The 12,669-nt window shown below is 54.2% G+C and overlaps 1 protein-coding gene across 1 annotated transcript in view; it reads right to left on the reverse strand.

Moving 5' to 3' along the window:
- Positions 1-12,669, reverse strand: part of NCOR2 (nuclear receptor corepressor 2) — a 234,501-nt gene that overhangs the window by 98,319 nt on the left and 123,513 nt on the right. Inside the window, 3 exon segments of the mRNA XM_043442529.1 lie at positions 395-488; positions 1,650-1,822; positions 9,936-10,002. Coding sequence (XP_043298464.1) covers positions 395-488; positions 1,650-1,822; positions 9,936-10,002 — 334 coding nt within the window.

Below are 12,669 nucleotides of genomic sequence, written 5' to 3' on the forward strand. Positions count from 1 at the left end.
CCACCCTCAGGCTCCTGTGCCTTCTGGCTTCTGGTCGGGTCCAGCCAATGGGAAGCACTCAAAGCTAGAGGGAGCAGGGGAGGAGTAAGAGGCCAGGCTACGTACTCCGCCATGACGTCATGACAGGGCCCTGGCTGTGACCCTTACTGGCCGTGTCCTACCAGGTGGCCTCTCCTCCACGGCCCCAGGAAGACCCCTCTCCCGCTAGGCCTGCAGGCCTGGGGACAGCCAATGGCTGCTCCCCTGGGGCCTCCCCATCCCACCTCCGTTCCGCCCACATTCAGTAACAAGCCCCTTGGATCTCAACCATCCAGGTGAATTCTGTTTCCTGCTGGACCCTCTCCCTGGACAGGGGACACAGCGGGTGGGGCTGAGGTCGGGGTCAGGGACTTACCTCCTGCTCCGACAGGCCATCGATGATCTCGGACACCTCGTGCTCACTGCGGGCGGCCGACATGGAAAGCCCACTGCCCCGCTGCCCCACCCTGCTGGAGATCGAAGGCACACACTCAGGACCGGCCCCTCGCAGCCAGCGCAGTGGTACAGCCCCGAGCCCACAACTTCCCCAGAGGTGGCGTGTGGGCAGCGGGGAGGAGCCAGGCCTCCCACACCCACACAGATGGCCCCAAGCCGAGGGGTCTGGGGGAGGGATGGAGCACCCCAACTCTCACCCAGAAAATGCCAGAACCCTTTATCTCTCCTAAGATGCCCCCCCCCCACAAAAGACCAGCTACACAGATCCACGTATAAAGTCCAGCCCTGCCTCTTCACAGCCTCTCCCTCCATGTCCTCCCATGTAACCCGGGGATGAGGTGGTGCCCAGCTCCCAGGACTGGGAACAGGCATTCAGTGAGATACGGGCTGTGAGCATCCAGTAAAGAGTGAGATCCAGAGACTTCCCTGGTGGTCCAATGGTTAAGACGCTGAGCTTCCACTCTTGGGGGGACATGGGTTCAATCCCTGGTCAGGGAACTAAGATTTCACATGACATGCGGTGTGGCCAAAAATTAAAAAAAAAGAACTACGGCAAATAATTAAGGGCTCTAATGGAAAAAGGAGACAACATGCAGGAATAACTTAAAACTAAGAATCATACAATAATAAATTTTCATGTATTTGTTTTTAAATAAAAAAGAGTGAAGTCCATCATCCCTGCTCACAGCCCATTGCCTCATCTGTGTGACAACAGAAACCGCACTCACACGCCACCAAGCACCTACTGTGTGCTGGGCACTCTGACACAGGATTGCACCCAGCCCTCAGGGCCGCCACGCGTGACCAGCATCCTTTCCCTTTGACCTACACCAGGGATCTCATACTCGGGGGCCACATAAACGAACAAAGCTGGGGTGGGTACCAGCCCATGGCACGCCGGAAGGAGAGCTCACTCTATCAAAATGGATTGAAGTTTCTTTCCAAGAAGTGTTAAGTCCAGGCAGGTGCTAAGTGGCACACCCAAGGACTTAACTCGGCCCTTGGGGTGCAATTCTAGACCCTGCTGTGCTGTCCTTTTGCATGCCAGCCAGGGCTCCTCTGGAGACAGTGCCGCAGGCGGACCCAGGTCCCGGGAGGCAGGGAAGGAGGTGGGGGCGGGGCGGTGTGGGGAGGAGGAGGGTGAGAGGGGTGAGTGGGCCCGGTCCGCAGCTCACCTCTGCATGCGCTCCTGCAGCTCCCGCTGCTTGCGGATCTCGGGGAACTGCTTCTCGTAGTACTCGCGCACCTTGCTCTCCTTGGCCCGCCGCCGGGGGTTATTCTCGATGCGCTCCACCTTCTTCTCCCAGGCCTCCATGAGCTGGTCATAGCGCTGGCAGAACTTCTGTTCCTGGGGAGACGCGGGGGAGCCGTGTGGCAGCTGCTCCTCCTGCATCCGACATTCGGCACCCCCAGGCTCCCCCGCTCTGCCGTGCGCACGGGCAGGTATGCGATCACACACAGGTGCACAGGCAGACACACAGATCACGCGGAGACTGGGGCAGACCCAGGCCAGAAAACCCACGGCCTGCCCTAAGGATCCAGCTGCCTTGCTCCTTGGGGTGTGGGCCAGCCCCACTCTCAGCCTTCCGCTAGAAAGGCCTTGTACTATACAGAAGCTTCTAGTCACATGTGGCCGTTAAAGCTGAATCATGTAAAACTAAGTCGTATTTAAATTCAGGTCCCTGGTCCGCCTGCCACTGGAGCCAGGGCTACTGTCTGCAGTGGACAGTGCACACAGACCATTTCCATCATTGTAAGTTGGGTCAGACGGTGCAGCTCTGGGGTGCCCGTCAGACTTGGGGCAGCCCCATGGAAAGTGTTCTCTTTCTGAATAGTTCCTCACCCCCCAGCCTCAGGCCCAGCCATGCTCCCCAGATACAAAGACTGGGTATAAAGACTCAAGCTGCCGTCCGTCCACAAGGAAGTCCCTCTTTAAGTCTAACCACAGTGCTTCCTGCTGTATGCATGTCCCTCCTTAGAGAAAAGACCCCTGCCCGGCCCAGAATGTAAGCTGCCGAGTCTCCAAGGTGACCCAGACCTCGAGCAGGCAGGGAGCGTCCGGCTGCTCTTGAGACCCGATCTCCCCATCTCTAACAGCTGCTGTGGACAGATGGCACGGTCTGGGAGTCTCGCTTGAATGCCTTCTCGACACTTCAGCATAATCAGAAAGCCCATCTCTGGTCTTCATGCCCAGACATCCCATCCCACCCTGAATTTCAGCTTCTGACCAAGGCAGTCTGTGACCTTGGTCCTCAACAAACCCAGCAGCGTTGACGGTCCCCAGGGGGCTGTCAGGCCATCTATGAGGAAGAGCAGAACTTGACCCCCAGCTACCTGGGGCGCCACACATACCAGACTGCCCCGAGAACCCTTGGGAGGTCACATTCTAGTAGCACGCAATGGCCACACGTGTTCATGGCAACGTGCTGCAGGCAGCACTCCTGGGGTGGGAACCAACATGAAGGACACCCATCGTCAGAGCAGGGGACCCTCCCCACCCTCTCAGTGTGAGTGTGTGATCTGTATCCTCCCCCGGCCAGCGGGGCCACCCAGGTGGAAATCCTGGCAGGGTCATTGCTGCCCCAGGAGGGGCTGTGGCCACGGCCACAGGCTGTCCTGTAGTGCCCAGGAGGCCTTGGTCTGATGGGTGAGGGCAGGAAAATGTCAGATGAGGAAAAGGTGAGAACATGCTCACCCAAAAACTAGCAGAGAGAAGGAATACAGTTACCAGTGAAGACAAGCAAGAAACCCGCGGGGGCCACCAACCAGCTGCCCAGTGGAGGGGCAGCCGGCAAGATGACCCAGCTCTGCCTGGGGCCCTTGCAGAGAAAAAGGGACAGGAATGGCCGTGAGGGGTCATCCAATCACACTGCCCAGCCCCAATCACCACACACAAAGACATGAGCAGCTCCTGAGGACTATTCAACATGAGGAAGTCCCCCTCCATACCTGACCACAGTGCCACCTGCTGTCACCTGTGTGTTCGGCGTCCTCTCTGTCCACGGAGGGCCGAGAGCACCGCAGGACAGCCCATGGCAGTGGCCGTAGCCCCTCCTGGGGCAGCAATGACCCTGCCAGGAGATTCCACCTGGGTGGGCCTGCTGGCCGGGGGAGGATACGGATCACACACTCACATACACACACACACACACACACACACACACACAGATGCACATACATTCACATACATCCCCACTCATGTACACAAGCGCACACACACACACACACTTTCTTATACACACACACTCATAGTGACAAATACATCACCCATATTCTCACTCACAATACAAGCCACACACACTCACTCATAAACTCACACACCCACTCTCAAGCACACATGTACTCACACACTGTCTCACACATTTCAGAGGCTGGAGCACCACTAAGCTAGCCTGCAGGTGCCAGGGGCAAGAATACGCACAGGAAAGGAAGGACAGCCCCTGTGTCCACAGTTTGTCACCCTCAGTGAGGATTCTTTGTACCAGCACCGTCACCATCATCATCTTCCTCACCATCCTATCGTCATCATCATAAACAGCATCATCAGCATCACCATTAGCATCTTCACCAACACCATCATCACCATCACACCATTGGCATCACCACTGACACAGGCCTAGGTACCACTGTGTCATGGGCCAGGCACAGAGCTGAGTCCTCCCCGTGACTGACTCTCCCAAACCCCCCAAAAGCGGTGACCACCATCCCCTCTGTACAGGTGGGAGTTCAGAGCTTGGGGGCCACCAGGCCTGGATCACACAGTCCAGACAGGAGGTCAGGATCCTGACAGTTCTTCTGAGAACGTAAGTGTGCTTACTTTTCCTTTCACTGCTCATGCTTTTGGTGGTCACACCCAAGCGCCACTGCCAAATCCAAGGTCATAAAGATTCCCCACCAGGGGTTTTCTTAATTGTATGGCTTTAGAGGTGTTTGGTTTTTTAAGATTTATTTTATTTATTTTTGGCTGCGTTGGGTCTTCCTTGCTGCATGAGGGCTTTCTCTAGTTGCAACAAGCAGGGGCTGCTCTCTAGTGGCGGTGCACAGGCTTCTCACTGCAGTGGCTTCCTTTGTTGCGGAGCATGGGTTCTAGGAGCAGGGGGTGCAGTAGTTGTGGCACAGGTGCTTAGCTGCATGTGGGATCTTCCTGAACCAGGGATTGAACCCGTGTCCCCTAGAATGGGAGGTGCATTCTTAACCACTGGACCACCAGGGAAGTCCTGGCTTTCACTCTCGCATTTAGGTCTCTAACTCATTTTGGGTGAGTGTTTGTGTTAATTCTGTGAGGTGGAGTCCAGCTCCATTCCTGCGTGTGTGACTGTCCTGTTGTCCCAGCACCATTTGTTGAAGAGACGGTCCTAACTCATTGATTGGACTTGGCCTCCTGTCAAAAATCCACCGGCCACAGATGTGAGGGCTTAATTCGAGACTCTCTATTCTGTTCCACTGTCCTCCGTGTCTGTCCTTAGGCTAGAATCACACTGTTCTGATTACTGCAGTTTTGCAGGGTTTTTTAAATTTGTTTTTTAATTTTGGCTGTGCTAGGTCTTTGTTGCTACCTGAGGCCTTCCTCCAGTTGTGGCAAGCAATGACTTCTCTTGTTGTGGAGCATGGGCTGTGGGTGCTCAGGATCAATAGTTATGGCTTGAGGGCTCTAAAGCGTGGGCTCAGTAGCTGTGGTGCATGGACTTAGTTGCCCCACGGCATGTGGGATCTTCCCGGAGCGGGGATCGAACCTATGTCCCCTGTGTTGGAAAGTGACTTCTTAACCACTGGACTGCCAGGTAAGTCCTGTGATATGTTTTAAAATGATGAATTGAGTCTTCCAACTTGGTTGTTCTTTTTCAAGACTGTTTTGGCTATTTGGGGTCCCTCTGAATTTGAGGGTCGGCTTGCAGCTGACAGTTCTGAGCACCCACAGTAGTCCGGGCGTCACCCCAAACATGCTGCTTGCAGCCTCTTGCTCAGTAGCCTGATGAGGTGGGTGTTCCTACAGTCCCCACTGAATGAAACAGAGAGCTGAGGCCAGGAGTTCAGTGATTTGCCCCGGTCACCGAACAGGGCCAGGATTTGAACCTCTCCTGCCCTGCCAGATGTGGCAGGATGCAGCTCGACAATTAGGGAGGAAATAAGAGATGGGGTGCCCAGGAGGAACCTCCTAAACTGAGGAAGACAGTCTCAAACCAACGGAGAACATGGAGGGAGGTGATAGGGAGCTGACTGGAGCTGGCTGGCCAGGAAAGCTGATCTCTGTGGTCACCTAGTGACCTGGCATCCTCCAGACCCCCAGGAAGCCTGCAGCCTCATGTAAAGGCTTTCTCCCACTGGGCTCAGTGGCTCAGGTGCCACGGAGTCGCAGAAATGTTCCCCCACTGGCTGTCCTGCGTGTTCAGCGATGGGTGAAGGGGACAGGCTAGGGCTCTCCCAGCCTGTGTCCTGCGGCCCATCACTCAGGCTGCAGAAGTGGATGCTGGGCCAAGTCAGGACAAAGCCAGATGTGAAGCATAAGGACATCAGAGGTGCAGGGGATACAAAGTGTGCATCCTTTAGCCATCTCTTAAAGAAAGAACTGATGCTTTCGAACTGTGGTGCTGGAGAAGACTCTTGGGAGTCCCTTGGACTGCAAGATCAAACCAGTTCATCCTAAAGGAAATCAACCCTGAATATTCATTGGAAGGACCAATGCTGAAGCTCCAATACTTTGGCCACCTGATGCAAAGAGCCGATTCATTGGAAAAGACCCTGATACTGGGAAAGATGGAGGGCAGGAGGAGAAGAGAACGACAGAGGATGAGATGGTTGGATGGCATCACTGACTCCATGGACTTGAGTTTGAACAAGCTCTGGGAGATGGTGAAGGATAAGGAAGCCTGGCTTACTGCAGTCCATGGGATTGCAAAGAGTTGGACACAAATGAGGGACTAACACACACACTAGACCGCAGGACAGATGTCCATGTAAGAGAGGAGAGGGGAAAGGGGAGGTGAGGATGGAGCCCAAGATGGGAGTCCTGTGGCCACAGCCAAGAACTGTCTGGAGCACCAGGAGCTGGAAGAGGCAGGAAGGAGCTTCCCCTAGGGCCTCTAAAGGGAGCACAACCAGCCCACATCTTCATCTTGAACTTCTGGCCTCCAGCACAGAGAGAGAGTACATGTCTGTTGTTCTCAGGCACCTAGTCTGTGGCCATTTGTTACCGCCGCCTCAGGAAATGAATACACCCACCGTCCAGGCTGGGCTCACCGCTGACTAACCCATCCTGCAGGGCCACCATCAATCACACCCACTCTCCCCACCAGGCACTGCGCTTCCTGCAGCGCCACCATGACCCCATTTCACAGATGAGGAAAAGCAAGGCTTGGGGCCAGACAGCTCTCCCAGGACCACTCACAGCAGGTATGGTGGATGGGGTTTGAACCTGTGCATCAGTGACTCAGCCTTACACCCCCCTCCCTCAACACACACACACACACACATACACACACACACACACACACACACACACACACACACACACACACACACACACACACACACACACACACACACACACACACACACAACCTGGCTTCCAGGGTTGTGGGGTAAGCTCAGGGAAGGATACGGCAGGCCCAGTGGGGGTTCCTGTTGGGGTTGGGCACTCCTCCGGGAAAAGAGCCTCAGCTCTCTGGGCAGAGCAGGCATGCAGGGCAGCCTGGGCTGCTAGGTCACAGTCCCAGAAACCTCTGAAAAGTGAGAGCTCCACCAGAGAACTGACTCAGGTGGAGGCAAGAAACACACAGATCTGAAGGGGCACGTCCTGACCAAGCCCCCTCTAGGCCCCGCCTGACAACAGTGCACAGGACTTGGGGCTCGTTATATAAGAACTAGAGCAAGACCATTCCCGATGCCCTCCTGTCATAGTTTCTGTGGTTTCCGAATTCGTTTTCACAAGAGCCTCTCTTAAGACGGGCTCAGCTTGGCCACAAAGCCACCCAGAGTTTCTTAGAAGTCTCCAGTTCCTCTTCCTCTATCTTTAAATAAGCCCATTTCCCCTCCATCCCCTCAAAGGACCTCCAAGGAGCCCTGGGAGATTTCTTAAGAACTTACGTCCACCCAACTCCACCCTCAGCAGTCACCAGGATCCTTTTAAAATGTAGATCAGATCTCCTTTCTCACCAGCTAAAGGACCTCCCCAACCATGCCCTTCGCTCCCAGGCAGGACCACTCGGGAAAAGCTGTACATCCTTAGGTGTGCTCCTGAATTTCCTTCATCCAGGAGAGAGACATGGAAGCATGACAGGTGAGAGTCTGGGCATCCACACTTACTTTCTAAGAGTTCAACACAAAAACATTCATACTCACACACAGACACACACACACACAAAGTGAATGCAAAGAAGAAATGCTGTGTGCACACCTTAAGTCACTTCGGTTATGTCTGACTCATTGCGACCCCATGGGCTGTATGTAGCCTGCCAGACTCCTCTGTCCATGGGATTCTCCAGGCAGGAATACTGGAGTGGGTAGCCATGCCCTCCTCCAGGGGATCTTCCCGACCCAGGAATCAAACCGGCATCTCTTCTGTCTCCTGCATTGGCAGGTGGGTTCTTTACCACTAAGGCAGCTTTACCAAAGAAGGTGGCTTCTTTGGGAAGCCCAAAGAAATGTTAACCATGAGGAATTCTAGATGGTGGGCATATAGGTGTTCACTGTATTCTGTCAAACTGCCTACATGACTGTCAAGTTTTCTGAATCACTAAAAATCCTTACATTAAAGATTTTGTATTCTTTATTAAGAATAAATTGTCTCACTGTATTCGGAATAAAATCCAAATGTTCCATCCTAGTACAGAATGGTTTTCCCCCACAGTCTCCTCATTCATGCTCTGTAGTTCAACGTGCCTGTTGCATTCTGTCCCATGTTACCCCATGCTGGTTCCTACCTCAGGGCCTTTGCACTTGCTGTGCCCTCTTCTTGACACTCAGACCCCCAGATATTCATACAGGTCATCCATTCTGGTCATTCCTCTCTCAGTTCTGAGGTGGGACATCCAGGCTGTACCCCACCCCACTTCTCTGCACGGCACCTGTCCCTCTGTCTCCTCCACTCAGCATAACACAGCTCAGCACTGCACCAGGCCCACAGCAGGTGTTCAGTAAATATTTCTTAATTCCATGAATAACATAGGATGCCCTGTTTCATGAACTCCATCTAACCAGTTGGGTGCTTCTGGTCACCATCCAGTCAATTTAGGAGTCTGAGAAGGTCAAGAAAGGGAAGGTTGGGAAGCCCACCACTTCTCACCCCATGGGTCCCCAGAGTCCAAAGGTGTTGCCCCCCCCCCCAGCCTCTCAGGCCTTCAGCATCTGAGACAGAAGCATCTCCCTTCTCTGAGGGTCCAGCTGACATCTAGGACCAGAGCAGGGTGGGTTCAGAACAGTTTCAAAGGGTCCAGGGCCCTCAAGTGGTACGATCTGAGCTTTTGTGAGATGGTCTAAGAAAGAGTAGTTTCTCTCTTTCTGGCCTCCAAGCCTACTACAGAAATTCAGGTCCCAAAGGAAAATCAGTTTGTCAATATGCTAACAAAGAGTTGGGGGAAAAAAAACAACCACCAAGAAACCGCATAGACTTCAGGTACATCAGAGCAGGTACAACCTGATCAAACCACCCCTGGACTCCACTCAGTAGACTTTGACAGCTACAGAAATTCCTTGACTGGTTAAGCCCATCCGAGCCAGCTATTCTTCCTCTCACAGCTGAATAATAATGGGTAACACTCCCTCCATCCCTCAGCCCTAACCTCCCCCAGCGAACCAGTGATGTAAACGAGCACCCCAAACCACAACTAAAGGGTTCTCTGGCGTGGGCTGTCCCTGCTTTGGGGCTGCCTCCCAGCTGAGACTGGAGTGTGCATGCAGCGGAATGCAGGAGTCGTACCACTGTCTAAGCAAGGAGGCCTCACTGCCTCTCTGGGTCCTGATTTTCCTGAGCCCAGAATGAGCACAGTGGGCTGGGAAAGGCTCATTTCTCAGGGAATCCCCTGCAATCACTGCCACCCAGCACACAGCCCACCCCCGTCCTCCACCTCTGCCAACAGACCTCTCTCTGCCCAAAATATCCACAGTGGGTCCTCTGACAAGGGACCAGTTTTCCCAGCTAATGTTATGCTTTCTCCTCTTGCAGGTTGGAAAAGGACGGGCAGTGTCCCCAGCACCCCGTCCCGCCCACACCCCTGCCTCCTTGAGGCAGCTGAGCCCCGAGCCCCCGGCTTCACTAAAGCAGCTGCTGTCTTTTCCCATTTCTCTTGCTGTCCTTGGCTTTTCTTCATGCCCCGGACACTCAGGAATCAGGCTCAGAACCGCGGGGTCCCGGGGGCCATGGCCTGAGTGGTGGGGACCATTGCCACTCTCCAGGAAGCCTGGTCCACAGAAGGCAGGGGGCAGCAGAAGAGATTCCAGGGCTGGGGGCCCCAGTGACGACTTACCCATTGTTTCCGGGCGTGATTCCTCCTCTTGAAGTACAAGATTAACTTTTTCCGCATCGCCTGGTTTCTAAGCAGGAAGGAGACAGCCAACGGGGCAGGTCAGAAAGGCAGGGTTTCAGGAATTTCGTCCCTTGCTGAAGTTTGCCCCATCACGGCCTCCCGGTGAGGGAAGAGGCCCCACAGTACCCCGGGGCAAGCCACATACTGCCAATGTGTATCTTTCCCCTGCCCTATACAAGGTGCCCCCCACCCACACTCTGGCTGAGCATGGTCTGCAAGAAAAGAGGGGTCCGAAGGGGGAACAAGGTCCTCTGACTTCCTGCCCTCCCCGGAGTTGCCATCACCGCTACACACACCCAAGCTCCCCTCTCTCAACAGCCACGGGAAACCAGCCACAGAGAAAAAGCCACAGCCTTAGACCAGGAACGCAGGTCCGGCAGACTAAGCCCCTGAAAGCTGCAGCCACATACAGGCAGGATCTTGGGGTCTGGCTTCGGTGACCCCAAGCCACCTCCAACCAAGAAAGCCCCTGCCCTGCCCGCCTGGGGTGGGAGTGCTATGGATAGGCCAGCGACAGGCTGGTGGGAGCCAGTGTGGCAGGAACTCCAGGAAGCACTCGAGGGGTCTCACGCCTCAGGTCGGTGAAGCCAGACCCCTCCCGCCATCAGGGTTCTCAACCGAGGAGGCCACACACAGCACTGCTCAGAGGGGAGGGGGCACTTCCAGGGGGTGGGAGGGATGCGGGCGGTTCAGAGAGAAAGAGAGGCAGAGAGAGAGAGACACCGAGACCCGGGATGAGGGAGAAAAGGAAGGCAGAAAGACAGACAGAGCCCCAGAGAGAAGCGAGGGGAGAGAGAGTGAAGTGGATAAGATCCCAAATGAGGACAGAGCCCCAGAGGGGAAGGAGCCTGGCAGAGAGAGAGAGACAGAGAGACAAGAGGGGAACAGGCCTCCAGGCAGAGGAGGACAAGATCCAAAGAAGGGGGGAGGGGGGAAACGATGGATAAATAACAAGGACCTGCTGCACAGCACAGGGAACTGTGCTTAATATCCTGTGATAAACCACAAGGGGAAAGAATATTCATATTCCTGTATGTAAAATAGCCAGTGGGAATCTGCTCTATGACTCAGGGAGCTCAGTGACAACCTAGTGTTCTGTGACAGCCTAGAGGGGTGGGACGGGGAGGGAGGCGGAAGGGAGGTTCAAGAGGGAGGGGACGTATGTATACCGATGGCCGATTCATGTTGATGTATGGCAGAAACCAATGAAATACTGTAAAGCCATATGCTCCAGTTAAGAATAAATAAAGGAATGGAAATGGTATATAGGAGGCAAAACTTTAAAAAGGAATATTAAAAGAATGTATATATTTGTATTTATATATTTGCTGTGCAGAAGAATTGTACAGAACAACACAACGCTGTGAATCAACCATGCTTCAATAATAAAATAAAAATGAAAGAGAGGGAGATGGAGCCCTAGAAGGAGGCAGAGGGAGCGTCAGAGATGCGGACCGATACAGAAAACGGGGAAAGACACACCTGAGGACCCACGTCCCCCAGCCCCCTCCCCACAACCTCCAATGCCCAGCAGAGTGCAGCAGCTGGGGTCTGCGGGGGTCACAGGGAGGCCATCAGGCCTGTGAACTTGCTTGCCCCCATCCGACTGTACAGTGGGATCAATTTTTCTGGGGCGGGGTCCCCTGACTTACTCATAGCCTCAGCTGCACCCAAAACCCTTGCAAAAAGCTCACAAACCGACGGCTGGGAGCTATGCATGCAGGGGTCTACCAGCACGCCTTACCCCTGTCCGGATGAGCGTCCCCAGACCCTGCAGTGATTTCCAGCATCCTCACTATCGGGTCTCAAGTCTGAGATGCTGACAGGCCTGCACGGACCCTCTTCATTTATGGACCCCAGCCAGGCTTAGAGCCCTGTCTCCACCCATCTCCCGACAAGGAAAGGCCACGCTCACTTCCAGGAGGGTTGCTGGTAAGAAACCCTGGGCTCCCTGGATCAATCTGATTTCACCTCCCGCCATGCAGGCCTCCCACCTCGAGGTCTCACTACTTAACATCAATCTTGCCCTCCCCAGCAGGGTGGGCACCAGGGGTCCTCAGCCACACAGGCTGAGACCAGAACCCCTCATTCCACAGCAGGGTATCTCTGAGCAAATCTCAGGTCTCTCAGCGTCAGTTTACTCATCTGAATAATGGGAGCAATGGCATCATGCTTTCATCTCCTCAGTCACTCAGCAAAAGTTCACCAAGACCTACTATGCGCCAGGCACTGTTTTGGGCCCTGGAGACCCAGGGGTAAGCAACACAAAGCCTCAAGTCCTCATGGAGGCAGGCGACACATAGAGGGACCATACTGACAATAAGCAATATAATCCTGGGGACTTCCCTGGTGGTCAAGTGGTTAAGAATCTGCCCGGCAATGCAGAGGACATGGGTTCGAGCCCTGGTCAGGGAACTAAGATCCCACATGCCCTGAAGCAACTAAGCCGGCACCTCACAACTAGAGAGTCTGTGTGTAGCAACCAAGATCTTGCGTGCCACGACTAAGACCCAACGCAGCCAAATAAATAAATATTTTAAAAAATGATAACCTTAAATTCAGAAACTTACACAGAGGGATGGGGTAGTGACTGGGGGAGGGGAGCGCATAGCTGTTTTAGAATCGGGGTGCAGAAAAGTGTCTCAGAGTTGGCCTGGACATTTCAATCACCAGG

Source organism: Cervus canadensis, chromosome 1 (assembly GCF_019320065.1).
Source record: "Cervus canadensis isolate Bull #8, Minnesota chromosome 1, ASM1932006v1, whole genome shotgun sequence".
Lineage (NCBI taxonomy): Eukaryota > Metazoa > Chordata > Mammalia > Artiodactyla > Cervidae > Cervus > Cervus canadensis.